At 42.8% G+C, this 24,044-nt stretch overlaps 8 protein-coding genes across 8 annotated transcripts; 5 read left to right on the forward strand and 3 right to left on the reverse strand.

Annotated features, from left to right (window-relative positions):
- Window positions 1–2,201, forward strand: BCR41DRAFT_373332 (hypothetical protein; the record flags this gene model as incomplete). Its single annotated transcript, XM_022026769.1, has 2 exons — window positions 1–114; window positions 228–2,201. Coding segments are annotated over 2 exons (2,088 nt in total), but the record flags the coding sequence as incomplete, so codon positions are not given.
- Window positions 2,202–3,160: 959 nt separating this feature from the next.
- BCR41DRAFT_424563 (hypothetical protein) lies at window positions 3,161–8,029 on the forward strand (the record flags this gene model as incomplete). The annotated part of the gene is made up of 5 exons (XM_022030452.1): window positions 3,161–5,029; window positions 5,178–5,471; window positions 5,555–6,037; window positions 6,168–6,392; window positions 6,674–8,029. 5 exons carry the CDS (start codon window positions 3,161–3,163, stop codon window positions 8,027–8,029), a joined length of 4,227 nt encoding a protein of 1,408 aa, XP_021878170.1.
- A 170-nt stretch (window positions 8,030–8,199) lies between these two features.
- BCR41DRAFT_424564 (WD40-repeat-containing domain protein) lies at window positions 8,200–10,491 on the reverse strand (the record flags this gene model as incomplete). Its single annotated transcript, XM_022030453.1, has 5 exons — window positions 10,317–10,491; window positions 9,879–10,209; window positions 9,253–9,752; window positions 8,624–9,098; window positions 8,200–8,522 (listed from the first exon to the last, which is right to left on the reverse strand). Exons 1-5 carry the CDS (start codon window positions 10,434–10,436, stop codon window positions 8,200–8,202), a joined length of 1,749 nt encoding a protein of 582 aa, XP_021878171.1. The 5' UTR covers window positions 10,437–10,491.
- A 153-nt stretch (window positions 10,492–10,644) lies between these two features.
- BCR41DRAFT_424565 (ClpP/crotonase-like domain-containing protein) lies at window positions 10,645–12,693 on the forward strand. Its single transcript, XM_022030454.1, has 7 exons — window positions 10,645–11,069; window positions 11,175–11,230; window positions 11,753–11,848; window positions 11,974–12,013; window positions 12,105–12,138; window positions 12,257–12,521; window positions 12,634–12,693. The coding sequence occupies exons 1-7, from the start codon at window positions 10,777–10,779 to the stop codon at window positions 12,666–12,668; spliced, it is 819 nt and encodes a 272-aa protein (XP_021878172.1). The 5' UTR covers window positions 10,645–10,776; the 3' UTR covers window positions 12,669–12,693.
- A 1,052-nt stretch (window positions 12,694–13,745) lies between these two features.
- Window positions 13,746–15,895, forward strand: BCR41DRAFT_339913 (phosphatase 2C-like domain-containing protein; the record flags this gene model as incomplete). Its single annotated transcript, XM_022022177.1, has 4 exons — window positions 13,746–14,699; window positions 14,893–15,097; window positions 15,306–15,662; window positions 15,723–15,895. Exons 1-4 carry the CDS (start codon window positions 13,917–13,919, stop codon window positions 15,893–15,895), a joined length of 1,518 nt encoding a protein of 505 aa, XP_021878173.1. The 5' UTR covers window positions 13,746–13,916.
- Window positions 15,896–16,036: 141 nt separating this feature from the next.
- Window positions 16,037–17,560, reverse strand: BCR41DRAFT_147987 (hypothetical protein). Its single transcript, XM_022019582.1, has one exon. The coding sequence runs from the start codon at window positions 17,291–17,293 to the stop codon at window positions 16,280–16,282; it is 1,014 nt and encodes a 337-aa protein (XP_021878174.1). The 5' UTR covers window positions 17,294–17,560; the 3' UTR covers window positions 16,037–16,279.
- On the reverse strand, window positions 17,543–19,414 carry BCR41DRAFT_373339 (anaphase-promoting complex, cyclosome, subunit 4-domain-containing protein; the record flags this gene model as incomplete). The annotated part of the gene is made up of 6 exons (XM_022026770.1): window positions 17,543–17,650; window positions 17,755–18,191; window positions 18,310–18,464; window positions 18,566–18,794; window positions 18,873–19,191; window positions 19,292–19,414. The coding sequence occupies 6 exons, from the start codon at window positions 19,412–19,414 to the stop codon at window positions 17,543–17,545; spliced, it is 1,371 nt and encodes a 456-aa protein (XP_021878175.1).
- Window positions 19,415–20,641: 1,227 nt separating this feature from the next.
- Window positions 20,642–23,636, forward strand: BCR41DRAFT_148020 (hypothetical protein). Its single transcript, XM_022019583.1, has 3 exons — window positions 20,642–23,119; window positions 23,214–23,501; window positions 23,580–23,636. The coding sequence occupies exons 1-2, from the start codon at window positions 20,872–20,874 to the stop codon at window positions 23,216–23,218; spliced, it is 2,253 nt and encodes a 750-aa protein (XP_021878176.1). The 5' UTR covers window positions 20,642–20,871; the 3' UTR covers window positions 23,219–23,501; window positions 23,580–23,636.
- Window positions 23,637–24,044: the final 408 nt, after the last annotated feature.

The following is a 24,044-nucleotide window of genomic DNA, read 5'->3' on the forward strand; positions in this document are numbered from 1 at the left end:
AATCCTGAGGAGCAAGCGCTTTTTGATCAGTTCCAACAATTAGTCAAGGAGTTCCAGGATGTTATCCAGAATAACCCACAGCTTGTGTCCCTCGCCGGAAGTATCATGAATAAGGTAATAATGAGTAATGCTCGTATTATAATAGTATAAAGAGTATAAAGTTAGCATTTTATGCTTTTCATCTATTCTAATATACTCTGTAAACATTCTTTATCGCCTACTGATAGATTTTAAGCAATGTCAAAGTGAATGTCGAATCGTTCGCAGACTACTTGCAAGAGCAGGCCCAGACTGTTCAGGGTTCTGCCTCTCAGGCTGTCAATCAGGCGCAAGAGGCAGCTTCACGCGCTGCAGCCCAAGCCCAAGAAGCTGCTATTCAGGCTGCTGCTCAGGCTGCTGCTCAGGCTGCTGCTCAGGCTAAAGAGGCAACAGCCAAGGCTAATAATCAATATAAAATCCCTCGGTTCCATGAACTTCGTCAACACCATGCTAACCGCCCCAAGCATCCATTTGGCTATAACCATGGTTACCGACATAGTATGTTTGGATCCGCAATGCCAGGTATGCCACCTGCACGCCCTGTAGCTCCTATGCCTCCTATGCCTCCTATGCCTCCTATGCCTCCTATGCCTCCCATGCCTCATATGCCTCATATGCCTTATATGCCGCCAATGCCTTCTATGTCTACAGTCTTCCCGATCCCCCCTCTGACCCCGGTTCCACCGCCTGCAATGCCTTTGTTCCCTTCAGTTCCGTTTATGAACTCATCTACAGAGGCCAACTCTTCTTCTGGACTTGGACGGAGTAAAAGTATCCATACCTCCAAGCCTTCGCCATTTTCGAAGAATTTCCCATTCAGCAACGCATTGCCAAAGGCAGACAGATCATTCACCATCAAGACCCCTCGCTCTCCAGTGTCTAGCGACTCGGAGGCCAAAGAAGAGATTAACTCTGTCAAACTTGGAAAGACTAAGGCTGTGGATGCCGAAACTGACTCTAATGATGAAATATCGTCGTCTTCGAGTTCGTCCTCATCTTCGGCTTCGTCCTCGGCTGCATCGATGCCGGGCTCCTTCCCAAATAATCCACCAGAGATCCGTGTCAAGCCTAGATATGTCTGGGCGCCTCTCCCTGATCATGCCCAAACATCCGGTCAGCCCACCAAGTATGGTTGGGTGTGGAGCGATAAACCTCACGAGGATGATATTAAACCCTATGTACCAAAGGCACCGGAGCCCAATCCCAGGAAAACGTGGGTCTGGGGACGTATGCCTGATCATGACCGAAAACATCTTCCTCCTTTGGAACGTGCCAGATACGGCTGGGTGTGGGGCACTGAGGCCGAAGTGGCCGAGGCTGACGCCAAAGCTAATGAACGCGATGCTGCGGAACATGCTGAGATTAAGGCACGTGAAGCTGAGGCCGAAGCCAAGGTGCGTGAAGCTGAAGCGGAGGAGAAGGCACGCGAGGCTGAGGCTGAGATTAGGGCACGTGAAGCCGAGGTATCAGAACCTGCACCCTTGTACACCTCATCAAATGATGCAGGTTCAACACCTGGTTCGCTCCCGGGCAGACCATCCGACTTTGGTTCATTCCATAGACCTGGTACCAACTCAGGCTCTGGGTCCAGTAGTGGAGCTTCCACAGCCGATGCGGCTGAAAGACTCAGGCGCCGTCAGACAGTGCATGAATTCAGCCAGCAAGAAGATGAAGATGAAGAAGTCGAGAATGCGAATAGTTCTTTTTATAACAGTCAAGGGCTTCAGGACCAAATGAGAAGATTCCAGACTTTGAAAGCTCGTAGGGCCGGAAGGCAAAATTGCTTTGGTACCTTTATCGATGGAACTGCTGCCTCATCACGGCCTGTTGTAGGTGGCGGCAGTCTGGCTGATATTTGGCCAGGTCCAGCAGTATCTTCGGCAGAACCCTCTCGCTCTCAAGTCAACGTGCCGACAACCGTCCATTCATCCAATCCAAGGCAGACAACAGTCCCAAGAACCGAGCCTGTGCAAGATAGGACAGCCAGACCATTGAGCACAGCAACAGATGATATGAACCCGTTTGCGGATCCCAATGAATTTGAGCAAGAAATCCGGACGTTGATCGACATGGGTTTCCAGGACACGCCCGCATTCCGAACAGTTGTGCGTGATTTTGGAGGAGAGTTGGAGGCGATTATTGATTTTTTGATCAAACATTAGATCAGATCCGTTTTCTGATTTTTTTTTTTTATTTTGGAAAATGATTGCTGATTGCAATTGATTTGCAGCACTATTCGATCCTTCAATAGTTGTTTATTTCTTTAGTCTTGACAGAAATGATATGAAATAAAGAAAAAATGATTCGAATAAAATTGCTCCTTAAATTTTTTTTTTTCTCAAAAAGGGTCTTTGGAAATTTGGAGAGATAGGAGACCATCCTGGTTGCCAAGGGACTCTTTGCTTTGTTTGTTCCAACACGAACCAAGTGCAAATTGTGTTTTTTTTTTTTTGAATCCACCACTGTAGATATTTAACATCTCGCTATTAAAGAGAGAAGGAGAGGTTCATGTAGAATAGCAGTTCATCATGACAGGATCAAAGACTATTTGGTACAACAAGATCATGGCTGAGTCAAAGCTCAAGAATGATTTCTTAGGGAGTCTCCAAGCATGGTATCACGCCTTGTTTAAGAAAAGAACCCTGGATGGGCGATAAATCACGGGCAAGAATGGACCTAAATAAGCATAGCAGAAATAGAAGTATCGCTCCGTGACTCCGTGTTGGATGCCTTGAATACGAATGGCATTCGGTGTGAGAATGTTATGTCTGTTAAGAGTATTTTGTGGTAGCGACAATAAAACAGGTTCTTTCTACCCGAGTTTGTCATCACTTTCTCTTAATACTCTGATCTGACTGATCAGCAGTGATTCCCAAGGATTGGCCCTTTTTCTCTTTATATCCCTTGTTGTGCCTTTACGACCTTTTTTATCATTTTTATTTTTATTTTTTAATCTCCTTTACATTTCCATCGCCTTGTTGGCCTTTCACCATTTACAGCTTATTTGTATCGATTACTTGGGCCTGCTCTCCCCATTTTTGACTATTTACTTAATAACTATTCACTAATAACGACAGCAATCAATACCCTCCACAACAAACGCTCAGCATAAACAAAAGCCATGACGTCCCATCAATCCGGCTCAACTAGAGCCTATGACTTTGATTATCACAACAATAGTTATAGCCGTGAACAATCTCCTGTCGATCTACACCGCAATAGACACAAAGGCCCCAAAGCGCTAAAGCCATCACAGCTACAACATATAGACAGTGATCCAAATGTGAATACCCTCAGTAATTACAACCTCATCCAAAAGCCTGATAGGTTTCTCAAAGTAGAAGAAGAGCATGTCGGAGGTATGGATAGATCTTTATACAAGACGAATGCTACATCAAAGGATATCACAAACCTAGACATGGGTATAGCTGGATTTCACCGGGATAAGAACGATGATGGTCAAGGTAACCTTGTAGGAGCCATTAATATCGCTGAGCACTGTCGACGGAATACGGCTACACCACCCCCATTCCAACACCAACGAATCCAACATTCTCGCAGCCATTATGGATATGATCTCCTTCAAAAATTGAACCGACAAGAACAACAACAACAGGAAGCGCAATACAGCTCTACTCGGCAAGAGAGCACGGATTCCCAATCGACAGCTATGATGCATCACGATCGAGATAAGGAAACTTCAAGGTTTACACCCTCGCCCACGGCAACCTCGATGAAGTCACGGCCCAATGGCATGTCGTCGAGTGCAGAAGTAGCCAACACAACCAATAACTCTGTAGGATCAAAATTCCTAGAGCAAACAAACTTCACGCCATTTCAGTCGCAGACGCCTCCGCAGCAATTTCAGCATGATACAAGAAATCGATCAGGATCCGCTCCATCTAAAATTATTCAGCGGACATCTACTTTCCCAACCACATCTATGCCATCTATGCCTATATCTGTCTCTGTACTGCTTCCTCCATCACCTCGTGTTCAACAACAACAATTTCCATCTCCTGGTAGGAGCGTGATTTCGGACATTCAGTGTGATGTTTCTTTGCCTACAAAAACTAGGTGGGAATATGACGAGAGCATCAGTCCGATAGCCTCCACTCCTGACCAGGAACATTTCCACTATACCAACGAGACCAATAATAGCAATATCAGTCATGCTAGTAAACGAGAAGATAGTAGCGAAACCGGATCGCGCCCTCATACACCTCAACGATCATCCTCCATCTTTGACTTCTTACGGTTCCGTAAATTCTCTATTCCCAAGAGCAGTTCCCAACATCATCAGGCAGCCGCACAGGTCGCGTCTGTCGTCAATGCTACTTCGGCCGCAAGCACCTCAGGCAGTCCTGGAAGGAAGGCAAATTTTCCCCTCCTGGACGCTCCGCCTCCGATAGCTAAGAGTAGGATGAGTGGCCTGTCTTTTGGTTCTCTGATCCCACAACCAACTAGGAAACAATCTTTGGATGCTCAGGCCATGAACGTATGTCAGACTAGAGCCGCCCATACCAGCAGTAGCCAAGGGCTAATCACGCCAGGAGGGCCAATCTTATCCTCCGTATCTGCTCCTTCAATATCTGATTCAGGATGGTATTTGCCTCCAACACAAATACATTCCTTAGCAGACCATGCCCCTTCCTTTAATACAGGCGCCACTACCACTCCAGTATTAGCAATGACAGCATCGCCAACATCAACGCCAGTACCGACCCCTGTTGCTAAACCACAATCGACGTTATCTAAAGTCGCAGCAGCGGTTGCAAGTGTAACTGTTGGGAAGCGTCGACCGTCTGTGGTAAGTGGGATCGAGCCAGGAAAAGATTCATCTGTGCGGCATCAGTCCATAGCGGGATATAAGACTAGTGGATACGATTCTCATCGGTCTTCAGTGGGTTCTTCATGGCTCGGACACGGACATGGTCCAGGACTAGATCAGGAGCAGCTGAGCCATCATGTTATTTATATGAAATCCGAGGTAAAAAAAAAAAAAAAAAAAAAAAAAAAGGCAATACAAAACTCTTCAGGCTGATAAGTACTGACTGTAGGTTCTTTTTATTTTTTACTTATACTCACTCTACCGACATATTATGGATCATGGCTTGTGCGTCTGCTTTGTCACACAGAGGAGTTTACCAGAATTGCAGGGATATATTGAGACGCTGTACCACACAATTCTCAATAAGAATATGACCCTTGAGCATTCTAAAAAGCAAACCTCGGCCTTACAAAAAGAGCTGGGGCAGACATACTTGAAAGCGGATGAAGAAAGGCAAGCGCTGACAAAGGAACTTGACCAGACTAAGGAGAAGATTGCGACCATGGAAAGGAACTTTCTATTATGGAGATCTAAGGTCCATAGTGACCAGCAGGCTCAGCAAGAGGATTTTTTTCATGAGCGAATCGTTAAGCAAGATCGCGTATGTTGCTTTCTTAAGCGTCGTTATATTTTATTTTATATGTCCCCAAGTACTAAAGTTCCTCACTCCCTTTTTTTTTGTAGATTGAAAAATTGGAGGAAACATTGAGTAATTCACAAGAAGAGGCGATGAGGCTTCGAAATCGCTTACTCTCACTCGAATATGACAATAGTTATGTTGGCCTGACTGCTTTTTTACCCGGCAACTCTGACACGAACAATAATAGTAATGATAATAATAATAATAATAATAATAATAATAATAACAGTAATAGCATTAATAATAGCGAGGATAGTTTTTTCAGTGAGGATACGATTCAAGATAGTGGCAGCCCATCAGTGAATCCCTCGATCGGATATGGCCCAATAACTATAGCGGCCCACAAACGTCGCTCAGATGATTCCAGGATTATGGAGAGGAAATCTCAGGCATTGGAAAACCAGGTCCATGATCTGAAACGCTTATTAGAAACAGAAAAGCAGAACCGACAGCGCGATCTAATGGAGTTTCGTAGGAAGATGCATGAAAAATGCGCCAAGCTCGAACGAGAGCTCCAAGCTGCAAAGGTGAGCTTTTTTTTTTTTTTTTTTTTTTTTTGTAGACACTTTACATCAGTGTTGAATTTCTTAAAGCTTCAAAGACTGAATTGCTTTTATTTTATTTTATTTTTATTCTTATTTTTCTTCATTAATCCAGATGGAGTCACTTATGTATATGGAAATGATGCATGAGATCGTGACAGAAAATGACGACTTACGACAAAAAGTCAAGGAGGCAAAACGCAAGGTCCGTCGCCAAGGAAATAGGAACCAAAATAGCCAAAGTAATAGTGGTTGCGGTGGTAGTGATGCTTCACAATGCAACGAAAGTATCTCGGATAGCGGTAAGAGCAAATTCCGAAACGATAACTTTAGAAGCAATGTAAGCGAGGATGGAACGGGAGAGATTATTGTTTAGTTTAATAACTGTTACCAACATTTTTTTTTATTCCCAGGCTCATTGTGAACGCGTTTCTGACCAATCAAAATGTACTATTTCCATTCGCCCATTGTTGAACGTTGTGATCAGCACGCAAAATAAATCTCAAGATTTTTTTTTTTTTTTCCTCCCCTTCTCTGCATCCCTCTCCATTTCCCTGATACGATCTTCAAACAGAAATGCCGCAATTCGATTCTGTTCCACTTTCTTCGACAATCACTCAGGAAATTGACAGCAATAATGGCTATGAAGATGATGATGATAATGAAGATGATAGCTTGGAGGAACTGAACCAAACAAGTCCAAGTAATGCGAACAACCTGGAGGAACAACTGGAAGGCGGAGACAGGCATAAGGACCTATACCATATGAGTAGTAACAATGACGACCCTTACATTACAGTCGATAATGGCGTAGATAAAGACATAGACAGTGACGACTATCACAGTGTGAGATACAACTATGTCGGTGCTGATGATAATAATAATGACGATAGTATTGATAATAGCCATAATGGCGGCGATGAAGATGGTAGTGGTGATGGTGATACTGACTCTGGGAATACGTACGAAGGGCTCCAATCAGAAGACGAAAGGGACGAAAATTACAGTGCAGAGGATCCTATCTATGTGGCAGATATCTTGCGACAATGCAACATTGACTGGCTACAATATCCCGAGTATGCAAGTCATCGGTTGATCGTCGTAAAAGACATGCAAAGAGAGGATAACCATTCGGAGTTACAGCAGCATAGAATATCGACATTTCAGCAAGGCCAACGCCAAAGTGAAGGCGAATGCAATCACAATCATCAGCAACAACTCACAACAGAGCTTCAATCACAACTTCCACAACATCAATCCAACGACAGCGACGGTTTTTACTACTGTTATGTGATGGCTCAGTTCTTATCATCTGCCTCTGCAGTCTTTCGCGATTTTTTCCTTGTGCACAGAGAAGATAGTTCCAACAATGAAGAAATCAATCACAATCGTCTAAATTGTCTAAGATGGATCCCGGAATCAGAAGCTTGCCAGATCCCATTCCCATTAGAGCAATCGCCAGGCCTCAGTCGCGAACAATTGCGACAGCCACAGCCACCATCATCACCACTTGCGTCCAACGTCATGGGTTTACTAAATTCGAAAGCCTACAAGGGCCTGGATGGCCAACAAGGCGAGAGCAGAAACAGCAGCAACAGCAACAATAATGGCAATAATAATAGCAATAACAACGAAAGAGAGGAAGAAGGGGAGGAGGATGGTAACTACAGGAAGACCCCATTGTTGGAACTATGTCTTCCATACCCAAACCATTTCGAAGGTCTTCTGCGGGTCATGTATGATATGGATCTGGAACGATGGACCCAAGAGAATTTCTCCAGCGATACAATCGGAGAAGTCTTTGAAAATGTTTGTAGACTCGAGTGTTCAACTTATTTGACGCTGCACTGTCTCAAGTATTTTGGTGCTATTAAAACAATGATGAGCCGGGAACAATTGGCACGCTCGTCAATGAGGCAGCTGCAAGAAATATATAAGCGGGCTTTGGACTCTAATCTGTTGACATTGGACGAATGATGGCGACATTGAGACATTGACGAAATAACATACATAAAATCGACCACTCTTCCTTCCCTCCTTTCTATTCATTGTCATTATTATTACTTAACATTTTTCTTTTAAGCGAAATAAAGAAAAAAAGAAAATGCAGATGGATACGTTTTTTTTTTTTTTTTTTTTTTTTGTTTTTAGACCCATAATTTGATGGTCGAGTCCCAGGATGCTGTTGCAACCAGAGATGTCTCATGTGGGTGCCATGCGCAATCAATGACAACTTCGCTATGTGCCTTGAACTTCTTGTGGACTTTGCATGTCTTCCAATCCCAGACCCAAAGATTGCCCTCTGAGTCTCCAGAGGACAAATACCGGCCATCCGGCGAGAATGAGGGCTGACAGGCATATCCTGCTACTATATGTCCCGTGAACAGCTTTTTACGGTTTTGACGGAATCGGTCCTTGGCACCGTAGATGAAAATCTGATTGTCAAGAGATTGACAAGCTAACCATTTCTCTATATTTGTGGAAAGAAGTACAAATATAAACATTAAAATGATTAACATAGATACAGATAGGACGCTAGTATAGAGAAGGAAAAGAAAGAAAAGTACTTACGGTTCGGACTGAGAGCGACAGCGGGCATGGAATGCATGTCTGGTTCTGCAATATACTTGATCACGACTGGAATATCAAATTCCCAAGCCCTTAAAGATTTGTCATCTGAGGTGGTTACGAATCGACGGTTTTCATCCACAAATGTAATCGAGTTCACAGCTCCCAAATGTTGGTCATATTCCTGGATAATCTCTCCAGAATTGATATCAAATTGATATATCTTGTGATCAGAACATCCTGCCAAAAAAATATGCTGCTTGTCTCCATCTGGGTTGAACTTGACCACATATGGAATCTTTTTGGTTGAAAACGTAGAGATACATTTTCCAGTCTCTGTATCCCAAAGCTTCATGTTGCGATCATATGAAGCACTGATGAACCTGGTACCGTCATTATTGAATGTGACATCACGGACAGCCTTAGAATGCCCCAAATATGTACGAAGTACACGACGGTCATGGTATACATCCCAAATCTACATAGACATCCCCATCATGAAGGGTAAATGAAAAAAAAAAAAAAAAAAAAAAAAAAAAAAAAAAAAAAAAAAAAACAGCGTTATTACATTAATCTGACCATAAAAGAAAGAGGATTCATATTCTCACATTCACGGCAGTCATGCTCCTTACCTTGACTTTTGAGTCCATACTACTAGATAAAAGTAAATGTGCTGATTTAGGGAAGAACCGGATGGCAGAGACGCCCTTAGTGTGTCCGGTCCATGTATGTAGCAATTTTTTGGGCACAAAACACTCCTTTGACCCCGGTTCACCCAGGAGATTTACATCGAGGTCCAGAGGCACATGCATATATGTGCGTCCCATGTAATCGTGTTCTTCCTTGCCATGGAAGATGGTTTTTTCGGATCCTGTAGCAATGGGTTTGGCAGGCGTGGCTTTGCCTCGCTTTTGATTCTCTTCCTCAGCAGCCTGCACGTTCTTTTCATGCTTCTCACGTTCTTCCTCTGTTGGTCCGCTCATTTCACCAATGCGCTCTCCTTCATATGCTGCCCATGGTCCTCTATATGCATTCTCGCCTTCAAATTGAGATGGATCGCCACGGGTCTGGCGTTTCCGTTGGTTTTGGTTATTACGGAGATGTTTTGGTACTTTGTCCCATATTGTAGCGCCTTTATACATATATGCATATAAAAACAGAGAAAAATTAATCATGGTGAAACATGCCTAACAACATCATAGCGTAAATATGAGAAGATGTAACATAGTGTAACCAGTGAACATGAGCTCTGCCTTACCATCCATCTGCTGTGCTTTTTCAACATTGCCCACGTAGCCTGTTCCTTCTTTTCCAGATCCGCTCTGTCCATTAGCTGCGACGCTCAAAATACTAGGGTCTTTTGCAAATCCAAACGCGGCATATGACTGTTGTTGTGTCTTGAAGTCGATATCCGAGATCATGTTTTCTTCCACATGGCCTGTCCAAACATTCCTGCGGATTTGACTTGTATTAGATGCAAAGGGATTGGTCGGTCCTTGAATGGGCTGAACCATTGAATCATATGGTAGATTGACTGCAAGCGATGTGTCCGTTGGATTGATATAAATATGACGCGAGTAATTTGGGTCCTACGAATGCATGGTGATCCAATACACCCCACCAATATCAAGTAAAGAATTAGGAAAAAGTATTTGAGTATCAACTAATTTTCCATTCTTCAACTTTGCCTTTTTACCTCCAGACTGACATCGGGCGCGGCATTGGCAATTTTTGCAACCTTGTTAGGTTGCTTCAGTGACGAGTCTTCCTCATTGTCAGAAGAGCTGGAACCGTATCCATGTGTAATCAAGTCCATCCTGTTAGAATATAAATCTTAAAGTGAAATGGGTTTTGTAATTCGTAATGAGAATAAAAAGCTGCTCTAGACATGCAAACGAGCTTTGGGTCAGATCTTTTTTTGTGCATAGAGTGATAAGCCACTTTCCGGCACGTGTCATCATTATCCAAAAAGGCCCCAGTTTAAGTGAAGACCAGCTGGACAATAAACTATGAAACCGTGCTATAAGTATCTTTATTTTTTGTATCCAACTCTTCATCTCTCTTTGTCTTCTTTTTCCCCACTTCTCATTCAGACCTCTTCATTTACATTCCACTGGACCCTTTCTTAAGAACCCCCTAATAAAAAAAAAAGAATCATGGCCGTCCCAACTGGTCTCGATATGTTCGAAATTAAACTTCTGGAGCATGGGGTTGCTGTTATTGCATTCAACCGCCCCAAGAGATATAATGCTCTTAACCCTGTTGTCTATGACCAATGGGGCAAAGCTTTAGAGTGGACTCGTAAATCGGAGGATGTCCGTGCTGTTGTCCTGACTGGCAACGGCAAATATTATTCCTCGGGTCAAGAATTGGGTGTGCCTGATTCGGATGAAATGGAAGCTGCTGGAGACATGGAAGGGCTCATCAAAAAGAGATCTGTCTTTACTGAGTAAGTTGCCAAACTGGACTTATTTTTGGCTTTCACTTTAAATGAATAAAGACTAATTAAATTTATCATTTTCAAAAAAAAAAAAAAAAAAAAAAAAAAAAATAGAAAAGTTATTACTGAACTAATTCACTTCCCCAAGTTGATTGTTGCTGCCATCCAAGGTATGTAAAAAGCAGAAAGCGGCAAGTAAAAATGTAAACCGTGGGTTGTTCCTTAAATTTCTGATCAATTGGGCCGAAAATTTTCTGAGACAAAAGTTAAATGTTGTGTTCGGAAATGGTGGCCAGCCGAGTCAGAGGGTCAAGCTTGTGGCTCTTTTGGCTAGACTCTTTCAAATATAAATGGTTTACTTAACAAAATCCTTATAATTGAAAAAGGACTAAAAAAGAGCGACAAGCTTGACCCTCTGAGCCGAGTTAAAAACATGGGTTTTTGTTAAGCGGTTTTTTGTCAAACATGGGTTTTTGTTAAGCGGTTTTTTGTCAAACATGGGTTTTTGTTTAGCGGTTTTTTGTTAAACATGTAACATACACATGCAAACATATTAAGTGGCATATTCAGAACTCGACATTTAGCGTCATCATGACGCAGAGAGTATCCGTGAAAACCATACAGATATTGTAACAACAAACTCACAGATGCTTCTGTGCTAACTCTTATGATATATCATCAATTTGTACTAGGTCCCGCCATTGGATTTGCTGTGACATCCGCTGCCCTCTGCGATGTTGTCTATGCTGTACCGGAGGCTACTTTCAATACGCCTTTTATGCAATTTGGTAAGCAACTCGCTTTCAGCTTTTTCGAAGATAAATCAGAACAAGTAGAGCACATATTTGATGCAATTATCGACTTCTCATCCATTCATACAACTCTTTGTCTAATATCTACATTGGGGATTTAGGCTTCTGTGCTGAGGCTTGCTCATCTCTGATTCTCCCTAGGTAAGACGAATCACATGAGTCACATTAGACTCCAAAACCATGTTTAACTCATGAAGAAAGCTAAGACTTGCCATTTAACAATGTTCTTTAGGGTTATGGGATATTCTCGTGCCAATGAGATGCTTGTGAGTTTATTGTACCAAGGGATTGCCCAATATTAAGCAGTAATGTTGTGGAAGCTGAATAGGTTTCAGTATTTGGTCATCAGTATTTATACTCCTATTTATTTTTCGATATAATTAGCTCATGGGTCGCAAATTTACTGCAGAAGAGATGAAGGAAGCCGGCGTAGTCTCCAGGATCTTTCCTAAGGAGACTTTTATGGAGGAAGTACTCAAGCTTACTACCGCTGCTGCTAAGTTCCCACCACAGGCAATGAAGGATACTAAGGCTTTGATCCGCGACTGCGATTATAAGAGATTGGACGAACTTAGTGCCCGTGAGATGACTCTTCTTGGGGTCAGGATGTCATCTGAAGAATCTGCTCAGGCTATCATGGAGTTTATGAGTGAGTTGTTTTCATCTTTTAACCTTTATGAGTTATAGGATCAATGTACGGGCAACTAATGTCTTTTTTTTTTTTTTTTTTTTTTTTCTCTTCTGAACCCAATTGTTCTTAGTGGCCAAGCACCAACGCAAGCAGAGCAAGTTGTAGATGTCATCAATAAAGTGTATTGACTATTGATCTTTTTCTGTCATGAGATGTATCCAACCATGAACGCGTCACACGCGCTTTTCCAAAATGCAGTCCGAGATTGTTTTTCAAAATGCTTTGTGTTGATCTGCTGTTTTTCCTTTTTTTCTTTTTTCTTTTTTTTTTTTTTTTTTTTTTTTTTTTTTTAATCCTTCCCTAAGTAAGTATCCATACCTATTATCTTATATTAGTCTACCTGTCCATCCCTCCTTTCATCCATCCATCCATCCATTCATTATTATGGCTTGACAACTGCTTATTTATTATTAACCTCTCCACGCACACACACACACATACATGACCCTTCAGTCAAGTTGGCATGTAACCTGATTCTATCGTGACCGGATCTATTTTTTTTACGAACCTATCAATCTGTTCATATCCAAGAGTTAGTCCCAGAGGACTTTTGCAGTTTATGTTGTGATGATAACTTCATGCTATTAACCCAGCTCGTCTAAGGACAATAAATACTTTTGTTCCTCATGAGATCACTTTATGCTGACACATATCCTCAAACTGTCCTTTTCCTTCTTTGGAAATCGTGATGAGATTTCCACGTTTTTGTCGTATCATAACTAACCTGTCAAATCATTTTTGTGTTTTTGGTTGTTGGAAGAAGCTAGGCAAATAGGCTACAAAAGACGAACTAGTTCAACACGAAAGTCTTTTTTGGCAGTTGTGACAACTTTTAAGATAAACAAAGCAAACATAGCACCGCCTTTTTGTATTAAATGAAGAACGATTCTTTAACGACTTTACAAATCTTGGAAACTTTGGGTTGGACAGATCAATGTCTGCCGTTCATGTAGTAAATGTTTAAATGCTAAAAAAAAGATAAAATAGCGAACCTTTTGGTTGTTTTGCAATAGTATGAAGGATAAACAGTGTTGCAGAGTGTTGCACAGAGTATGTCAGCATGTGCCAATTGCTGTGCGTCTCACAGAGGGCAGTCTCGGTATGGATATCATTTATCAGCGGTAAAATGACGTGCAAAAAAAAAAAAAAAAAAAAAAAACAAACAACTCCCCCCACGGAAAACTTTTTCTTTTTTCCTTTCATTCTAACTCCAGTCTAGTCTAGTCCAGTCCAGTCCAGTCCAGTCCATTTTCTCCACTCACTCTCTTTCCATTCTTTCCACTCATTACTCTCCTCTTCATCCATCCTTTTTTTCACACTTCACATTCCACCCTTTTACCTGTCAACATCCGGATGCTTGGAAGAAATGCCACTCGTCCCCTTGGCATGGCCCCGCGCCTTGCTGCTCTCTACAACACTGCAGCATCTAACCGGATAGCCCATTGGATCTCAAAGCCGTTTACTATGGCTCATATGCAACGTTATCTTTCTGTTGCACCCCAACTTCTACTTACTCACCCTCAACAACCACAGCCTTTTTGTAATAATACTTCAATCATTAGCCCTACTGGATCACTTGAGGTTACTTCTGCAGTTTGTCAAGTACATACCTCCGCTACTTCATTACAACAACAACACCAACATCATCAACGACAACACCAATTCGATCCCTTATCGTCAGAAAAGACGCAGGCCTCATCCCCTTCTGCTTCTGATTCTGCTCCTGCTTCTGCTCCTGCTTCTGTTCCTGCTTCTGCTTTTGTTTCAACTTCTACCAGCACTACAGATCCCAGTGCTGCAACTACCAGTGGCCCTACTTCTGTGACTAGCAACGGTACCGCCGCCAACCCAGCTTCGTCCGTTCCAGCATCAGGAACTGCAGTAGCCTTCAATTATCTCTTGGCTGCATCTTGGCATCCTAAATCTCGCAACCTGAGACGGACATCCGCTTCATTATCTGCAGCGTCTTCTTCCACCTCTGGATCAGATGACGACGAAGATGAGAACAAAGTAAAGTGGTGGAAACAAAAACTGAGAGTTGGAAAAGTTGATGCAGGAGAGGATGCATTCTTCCATGTATCAACGCCGAGCAGAGTTGCACTAGGAGTCGCTGATGGTGTTGGAGGCTGGTCTGAGGTAAAGATTTTTTTCTAGAGATGAGATGATATCTTAATGGATCAAAGAAAGGGAGGACATGCATAATCAAAGTGGCGATTGGACAGCAGATGATCCCACGGCTACTTTTTTTTTTTTTTTTTTTTCCTCTTCTCTTTCTCCTTTTGTCTTGTGTTAATTACAACTTATTTATGCACACCATTTTTCTGAATAGGTTGGTGTTGACCCAGCCTTGTTCTCATGGGCTTTAATGGACAATGCAGAAACAATGGCTCGCCTGACAGATAACGATCATTCCGATTCTAAAGGAGGTAGTAACGGAAATAATGGTCAAAAGTCTAACAGAATTCCTCTGGATGCTCAATCGATCCTAGATGGGGCTTATAAAGAATTGGTCCAGAGCGGCAAAGTTCAAGCAGGTAACAGAGACAGTCTAGTCGAATTAAATGTGTTGGACAAAAATAACTTGGCTTTGTTTACAATTGCTTTTGTGCAAAACTGTGAGCAAATAGACCCAACAATGTGGAAGTTGAGCCTCAATTGAACTAAAAAAAAAAAAAAAAAAAAAAAAAAAAAAATCTCACATATTGTTGTTGGGTCTTTTTAAATACCTTCTTCAAATAATAGGATCAAGCACGGCGTGTATCCTCTCGTTGTGCAAGATGACAGGTACATTGCGCGCTTCCAACCTAGGTGACAGCGCCTACCTGTTGATTCGCGATAATAAATGTATTTATGAGTCTCCTTCGCAACAACATTTTTGGAATTGTCCCTATCAGCTCACTATTCTCCCGCCAGGATACCCTGGTGCTAATCATCATGTGATGGATACTCCAAAGGATGCAGCCCAGTCAACTCATCAATTGCAGGACGGAGACGTGATTGTGCTGGCCACGGATGGATTCTGGGATAATGTCTTTACGAAAGAGGCTATCGAGCTGGTCGAACGAGAGTTGGGCGATATCATTGAACAATCTAGACTTCGTCGTCTGGGTCAGACGATAACACCTTATCAAGGATCTGATAGTGATATTGTGGGCCGAGTGCGAGCACTCTCCCAGCGTCTGACTAACACTGCAAGGCGGTTCTCATTGGATCAAAAGAGGAGGACACCATTTAGCCAGAGTGCTCGCCATATCAGGACAGGAGGCAAAATAGACGATATCACTGTCATTGTAACTCTTGTAAGAGCACGCAGCAATCTTGAGAACGCCTAGTGTCTATAGCATCCTACATTCGAGGCCGCTTCACTTTTTTTTTTTTTTTTTTTTTTTTTTTTTTATTTGTTTGGCTTCCTTACTATTATGATAATTGTTATTATTGTTATTATTACTTTTTTTTTTTTTTTTTTTTTTTACAAAATTTGTAGCATTACTTTTTTTTTTCTTCCTCTGCTTTTAGACTATATGCCCATGTAAAATATAACGCTTCTATTTCATTTTAAACTCATGTACACAAACACCTGTTCCATATTAAACAAGACAATATTCATATCGATACTTTTATATGGAGAGCAAGAGAATCAATCTTGCTCAAATTTGTCTGGGGCGTCATTGGGATGGGATTCGATTTATTTTCGCTTTATATCATGGGTCTTGGTTTCACAACTCAAAGATCGAAATTTTCCCCGCACCTTGCAATATGGTTGCATCTTTGTCGGAAGGTCCAAAGATGCCAATCACCGTCTCGCTGTCACGCTCATTAATGGCAATTCGACAGGGTCCAGTCAAAAATGGATCATCTTCTTGTACGCATAATTCTGTTGGTTGATGACCATCCGATACCATTGTTGTTGCTGCCGTTAATGCTGTTGGCGCTACAATAGGTGCGTCGTCCTTTTCGCCTGTTGTGACTTTGTTAGCACCAGATTCTACGCGCGACATGATTGTTGGGTCAGTTGCTGGAGCGACAGCTCGTGACTTATTGATTGGGAGTGTGTACATGGTCAGTGACGATGAAGGATCTAATATAAGTGGAAGCACCTGATCGAGTAAGCAGGTGGAACCTAAATCGGATGAAATGAGATGCGATATTGACTGGAAAGGTCGCCCAGAACTTTGCAATGGTATAGAGACTAAAAACTGCTCGTGTAGTTGTTGCTGCTGCTGTATATTTGTAGCGAGCACAACAGTAGTTACTCTATGCACCGGAGGGTTGGATGAGTTGAGTAGTACACCGAGGGTGTTGTCATCAATGAAGCATATGTCTCGGACATCATACGTGGGCTTTCCCCCTCTATCCTCCTGCTTTCGTCCGGAGACAACCGAGATTTCCGACTCTGGCCTTTCTTCATTTGGCCACCCATGCTCCTGGAGGGAAAAAAAGGCGACCTCAATAGTTGGGACTACTTTGTTCCATTTAATACTAACTTCCTCCTCTTCATCTTCTGACCCCCCTTCAAAGGCAGACACTGGTGTGCTGTTCCCAGTACGGCTAGTGAGATCTGGAGTAGGTGAATGCATAGCAAGTGCGTCAAATGTCGAAGATGTCGTTGGCAATGGCGATCCAGGCGTTGCAGATCGTGAAGAGGATTTCGTCCGCGCTCTAGAGGACGCTGATGCAATAATGCTTTCGCCTGTTAAAGAAGCTTTCCGTTTTTGACCGGATCGTGTCATGACCCCTGATGAAAAAGGTTGTAAAAAGAGTAATTGATGCTGATGCGTGGAAGATTGAGGTCTGTTATCTGAGAGAGGAAGGCATATGGCACTGCTTTGTTGCGTGTCTTCACGGTGTTGTTTATTCTTATCCTTATTAAACCCTTTGTCGAGGCTGTCGTAAGATGGCCGACTTTTAGATTTTTTCCGTGTGCGGAGGATGCATACTAATTAACAAATGTTTTTAAGCCAGTTACTTAAAAAAGGACTTCATGGTTTAAGAGTATATCGAAGCTTAAGCTTAGGCTTACGAGAGGGCTCAGGGAACAAGGTCGACGGCGCAAGATAAAGAGCCAAGGTATACCAAGGGTCTGGTTCCTGTTGGTAGAGACCGTGTGCGAAAGATTTGAAAAATAATTTTAACATTCAGCTAAGAAAATAGTGATAATTAATAAAGGTAATCACATGAGGGTGTTCCTTACATAGTAGCAATAACGTGTGGCCAGACGCAAGCGCCTACAGCTTTGCTTTGCAGGGGCAAGCAGCTCCAGTGTATGTGCAACTTTCATGCTTTTAGAAATAGCTTCTGCAGGGCCCTCAAATATCACGAGGCAGCAACGCGTCATCAAACTGAGGTGCCTATCCAATGGTAATGACAGTGACGACTTTTTCTTGGCTGTCGAGCCTGACGATTGCGGTAGTTTGGAGTGCATGTTTTCGATAACATGGTTAGTAGGTAATGATGCTGCTTCTTTAGAACTACCCTCATTTCCATCTCGGAAAAAGGCATTGAGACCAACATTTGAAAGGCTCGATTGGAGATATTCTGATACAGCCTGGTAGTCGACCGGTGGAAATACCCTTGGCCCATCATCTATATGATCGCCAGTCCGTACGGTCGGCTCTATAGCTTCTAGTACTGATTAAGTCGACATAAGATATACATTTCAAAGGTTAAATATATTACACGTCCTTTTTATATTGTACTTTCTGATCTTTGCCCTCGTTCAATAAATGAATGCGTGACAAATCCTTACCTCGTTCAAGCCAGTTTTCGAATTCAGAAAAGCGTTTAATCTCAACCTTCAATACCAGGAAAAGATGTTCGATCAAGCCTACGAAATCACCAACAGCCTTGATGCTGTCGCGAACCGCTGCTTCTTCCAAACGTAATGGCCTATAGCGCTCGCCCCTAGACGACAGGTTATATGAGAGCCAAAAACAATGGCTAGAATCAGCTGATAGCCCGAGATTTTAACCAATAAAGAGCTGTCACACATCACAGGACCTTACCATCGACTGCAACCAAGAATATCGGAGAGATGGATAAGTAGCCGTTCACAGGCAGGAATCATACATTCAAAGGCCACTCGATGAATATTTGTGTGTGCCGCCCTCACTGATTCGTTCCATCGCTTGAGGCCATCACGTCGAAGTTCTTGCTGTAAATAATAATCCATGCTTGGGCTAGGAAGCCCTGTCACAAGCAGTTGAAGAAACTCGTATGTTGGAGTTGTCGCCTCTATAGCATTACATTTCAAGTTAATACTGATAGACCTAGAATTTATATTTCGTATCTACTAAGGCCTATAGGACCTACCTCCATTGTTCGTCAAAGCCCGTTGTAGGCTGTCGGTACAATCCTCGTTTAACTGACTAATCCTTTTAAACTCGGCTTCCAGGACGCGGAGACTGTCTGAAATATATTTTAGAAGATTAATGATGGGTCGTCTCTTGAGCCCCAAAACTCGGATCTCTCGCGATTGTCTGTGAAGTAGGTCTGAAGTAACAGTAATTTGAACGAGGCGTTTGCCTCCAACCTCGTCACTCTCTGTGGACAAGTGCTGATACGACACCAGTGCATCAAATGTGAGCTCTGAAAGATCGAGCGAAATATCCATTTGCAGTATATCGACTGCCTAATCATGTATCGTGTATTGCTTTGCATTTTAGCTGCGTGACATAGGCGCATATGAACATAAAATAAAATATTAGAGAATCGTTGAGACGAGCTCTTACTGCGATATATCCGAGTCCATATGCCTTGAGCAATGCTGTCAAAGAGACGGGATATGTCTCGAACCCTGCGAAGAGTCTCAGCTTAAAGCACCCATGACTGTCTCCTGCAATAAGTACATTCATAACATCGCCACTCTCTTCATCCGGTTCGTCGGTGGCTCCCGCTAATGCTAAAATATCTTTCTTGGCATCCCCTGGGAGCCCTGTTGTATTGCTCCCTCCAATAATGGAAGGCCTGAGCAACATCCTTGCAGCCATTTTCTGCTGTACACTTGACTGTGGAACTGGTGAAAGGAATGGCATGGATTCCAAAATTGACATCGGATATTGCTACACGGAATGGGTGTCAATGCAGATAAAACAGTATGTCAAAGAAAGGATACAAATGGCAAATCCCATGTAAAGTATGCATGCGTGGACATAAAGTAAAAGACTCTTGAAATCATGAACATTTACATGCGCATTAAAGATCGAAGGCTGTGTGTAGTCTTCGATATGGATGTCGGTCCATTTGAGGTATTGTATGCTATCCATAGCTATAAGCGAGATCCCAGGCAGCACTGTTTGAGTGTTGTAAGAAGGCTCCATTTTGTACGCCAACGACCCATCTCGATAATCATAGACATTAATTTGTCCGTTGCTCAAGCCCACTGCAATCATTTGACCTAAAAAATATGGTTGACGGAGCTTAATACCCTTGATCCTTGTCTACCTTTCTTTTCTAAAGTTATTGAACAGAATTGACATGAAAGTTACCATCTGGTTGCCATGCCAGAGATACAGCATTTACATTCGAAGGCTCCTTGGCCTGATTAACATCATTATCTATCGCTGCTGTCCCGAAGCGCAATGAATGTAGATAAGGATTTCTCGTAGCATATCCTATACCACTATTTTGACTGAGGCTTTGGTAACCATTAAATCCAGAGATAGCATCTGTTCGGACCCGAACAGTCCAATGTCTTTCCCATGATAATCTGTAGAGGTCAAGATTATTTTGGTGATCAACCAGAGCAAGCAGATCTGCTGTTGGACAAAACGCTTCCAATCGGTGACCTGCCGGGAATTGCTTTTCTGAATTGAATTGGAATGTAGAGGGGTTTAATGAGACTGAAGACATGGTTTTGAGATCTCTAATGGTAGCTTTAGTTAGTCTAACCAACAAAGGTCCTTGAGTTGAGTCATTCATGAATGTACATCCGCATGTGCTGGTATTGCCCTGAAAGATCCTCTAAAAAGACTATTACATGCCATTTTTGGTGGCGGTTGCAGGCAAACTCATTATTACGCGCGCTTTTATTTTTTGCCACGCGGTTCTTTTTTTCCCTCTCCCGCCCCCATACAGCTCAGCAGCATTTATTTTTATGAAATACGGAAGCTCATTGTCAACACTTCACTGACGTACCACTGTAAATATTTCTGTCTCGAGTCAATTGAGCTCTTAGGCCTCATTACTTCATTCACTTTGACATTTCAAGTTCTCTCCTTCTCTTCTTTCCGTAACTTGGCTTCTTGCTTTGCTGATACGTTCCAAGAACGCTTGGTCATCCAGACTCTTGCTCGGACGCATCTCTCGCATCATGAACACAGAGGGGGACCTCACTAACCTTATCAGCACCGCACAGCAGCCTCAACCACAACAACCACCACAACAACCACAGCAACGACAGCAACAGCAATCCGTGCAGCAAGACGAAACTACTGATTCTACTTCAACTGGTTTGCCACCAGAACATATTTCTTCTACGACTGCCCCTCCATCATCGCCCCCCAAGGATGTTACTGCTGTCAGTGCTTCTTGTACTCGACAATATGCCATGCTTCGCGCTTCCAAGAAATTTCGTCCTCCTATCTCTATCTTCGACTTGCCATGTCAACCGGCTTCGGCCCCTCCACAAGATACTGAAAGTTTCTTTGCACATCTTGACACGGTTGAAAAGACATTAGAGGAAGAAGACGCTGGCCAAATCCCTAAAGCACTCGAGACAGGGCCGCAGATTGTGGTCGAGTCACTCAACAAGAAGCGCAGGCGTGTTCCAACTACATCAGAGCAACCTTTAGAAATATCTACAGAAATCATACCAGAGCCACCGCCTGCAGAAGCATTAGATGATAAACTGACTCCACAGGGCTTTCTATCAAATCCTTTGCCGTTTTCGCAATCATCCTCCTCATCAGCATCGATGGGCATTACATCTGAATCGCCTTCTATTTCATCCAGTTCGTCTGGTTCTCTATCTTTCACCGGCGACACAGCAGCCACGACCACTACAGATGATATGAATGACTCTATGCCAAAGGATAAAAAGGTTCGATTTTCTCAGGACCCAGCAGAAATCCACCTGATAAAAAACTGGAGGAGACGGGCCAGCAAGCGAAAAGAACGACACTTTATTCGCCATTCAGCCATCGTAAAGCACCCTAATGCTTTGCAGGGCATCAGTACCACAGACACATCGGATACAAACACTATGCCACCAAGAGGCAGAATTCTCTCGGCAGACTTGCCAAGCTATGAGGACCAGCAATTTCATGAATGGCTAGCAGGGACCTCACCACCACCGCCAATGCCGGAGCCTGTGACACAACAAATGTCGGGAATCGTAGCTGAGAATTCACAAAAGCCATCAACAAAGAAGAAACGATTTAGTGAAAGGCTTCGGGGACCTTTAAAAACACAACAGGAAGAACCTTTGCCTGTGGAAGCCAAGGGGTCATCATCAATGATTGACGGCCATGAATCAGAACAAATCAGCATGTCAAAGCAGCTTGCTTCTGATCAGGATCAGAGTCAGGACCCCAATGAAGATACTGTGGAACTAGAGTTTGTTCCTGAGACACAGGAGGAGGCTTCAATGGATCCCGAGGGAACCAGTAAGGAGATTGCTTCAGAAAAGAATACAAGTACTAGCATCCCTCAAACAAATACTATCATAACTCGTATCCCAGGTCCATCCATGCCAACCATCTTCAACACAAAGAAACATAACGATATACTAGACAAGGGCGATGAAAGCGCATCAGCAACTACACTAAAGCCCAACAATATGACAGTCGATGCTATAGGAGAGCTCATACAGGTCGACTCTGATCTCGAAGAAAAATCGGTCAATCTGGACGGTATTATTGAAAATACATCGTCTAGTACGAATACTGCGCTTGATTTGCAAGCAATTACAGCGTCTTCTAAGGGGAAGGCTAAGAAGGATAAGGAGCCAGTGAAAACAGTTGCAGCAATGATTAGACCAAGACGGAAGCTTGTGGCTCCTTCAAAGTCTTCACATATAGTTGAACCACAATCGGAGAAACCTAGTAGCAATATGAGTTCTGATGTTGCGGCAGGAAAAAAACATGCACCTTTAGCCCGTACTATCTCATTGATAAGTATAGAGGATGATGACGACGATACTAAGGTCGCAGATATTGATAAAGCGCCAACACCACCAATGCCACAGACGAATATGGCATCTAAACCTGGCAGCACTGCAAGGCAGACACAGGCTTCTGTTAAAAAAGGCAAAAAACCTGCTACCACCGAGTCGCCAGCGTTGCCATCATCGTCCAAAGCGAAAACCATTGCACTCTCCGAGTTAAGCCTCTATGTCATTCCAAATAACATGGATACTGCTATATTCAATATTACCCGAAAGCGCGTGATAGAGTTGCATGGGAAATGGCTTGGCCCCGCGTTTAAGGTACTCTCTACAGACCCTCGCGCCAAAGCTGAAATCCCACCGTTAGATCAGGAGAATACTACCCACATTGTCACAGCCTTTACGAGTGTTGAAGAAGTGAAACGTTTTTTCAATGTAACTACAATCAATGTAAGTACGTAAACAGGGTCAAAAATGTTAGGCAAAAAAGAGAGTATACTAGCGCCTAGATGATGTTCTAAAATTGGTCCTTGCTCATCCTATGGTAGCCTAAAATCGCGATTGTAAACAGAGATTGGTTATCGGATTCAATTATGTTTAAACGGCCGATGGAGGCACAGGGTTATGCCCTTCGGAAAACATACGCGCTGCCCTCAGGCTCAAAAATACCTTCACAAGACGAAACTCCACCACATACACAGCACTGGGAGGAGAGAATTGAGGGCTCATCAACCAAAAATGATAATAAGCGGCTCGGCGAATTTGAAAGCACAGAGAATAGTCACGACAATGTCTTTAAGGAGATCATGCAAGGGATTCAAGAAGGATCTTTAGATGTAAGTTACTGCTCCTACCTTCAGATTGTAAGGTTTTTATGATGTGTTTGTTGATAAGTATCAATCTGTATCTTTTAGGATGCTGAGCTTTCTGATGGTCAAGATAATAACGGGGATGCCACAGAAAGAAATGATGTAGCGCAAGAGGCAATTCCAGAGTTAACAAAACCCAAAAGCAAAGTATCCGAAGAGAAGCTTCCGTATGGGCTTACTCCAGAAGTGACCCAGCAACTGACAAAAGAGAACAGATGTTTCAATTGTAAGGAAGTTGGACATAGTGTGGATCGCTGTCCTCATCGTAACCCAGGCACAACCAAAGATGATGTCTTGCTACAAATAATCAGCTCTGGAAAATCCGAGGTAGCGTCCAATTTGGCTTATTCGTCTAGCACCGATGTGTTATTAGACACCCAACAATACAAAAACATAAAATACACATTCAAGCTGAAATTTTCTCTGATATTTGATATCTGATATAGGGCAAGAAACGTAAAGCCATGTACCAGTGTCAATCACCTCATGTCGCCGGAAAGAAAGATGAAC

The sequence above is a fragment of the Lobosporangium transversale genome (assembly GCF_002105155.1).
Source record: "Lobosporangium transversale strain NRRL 3116 chromosome Unknown BCR41scaffold_39, whole genome shotgun sequence".
In the NCBI taxonomy this organism is placed as follows: domain Eukaryota; kingdom Fungi; phylum Mortierellomycota; class Mortierellomycetes; order Mortierellales; family Mortierellaceae; genus Lobosporangium; species Lobosporangium transversale.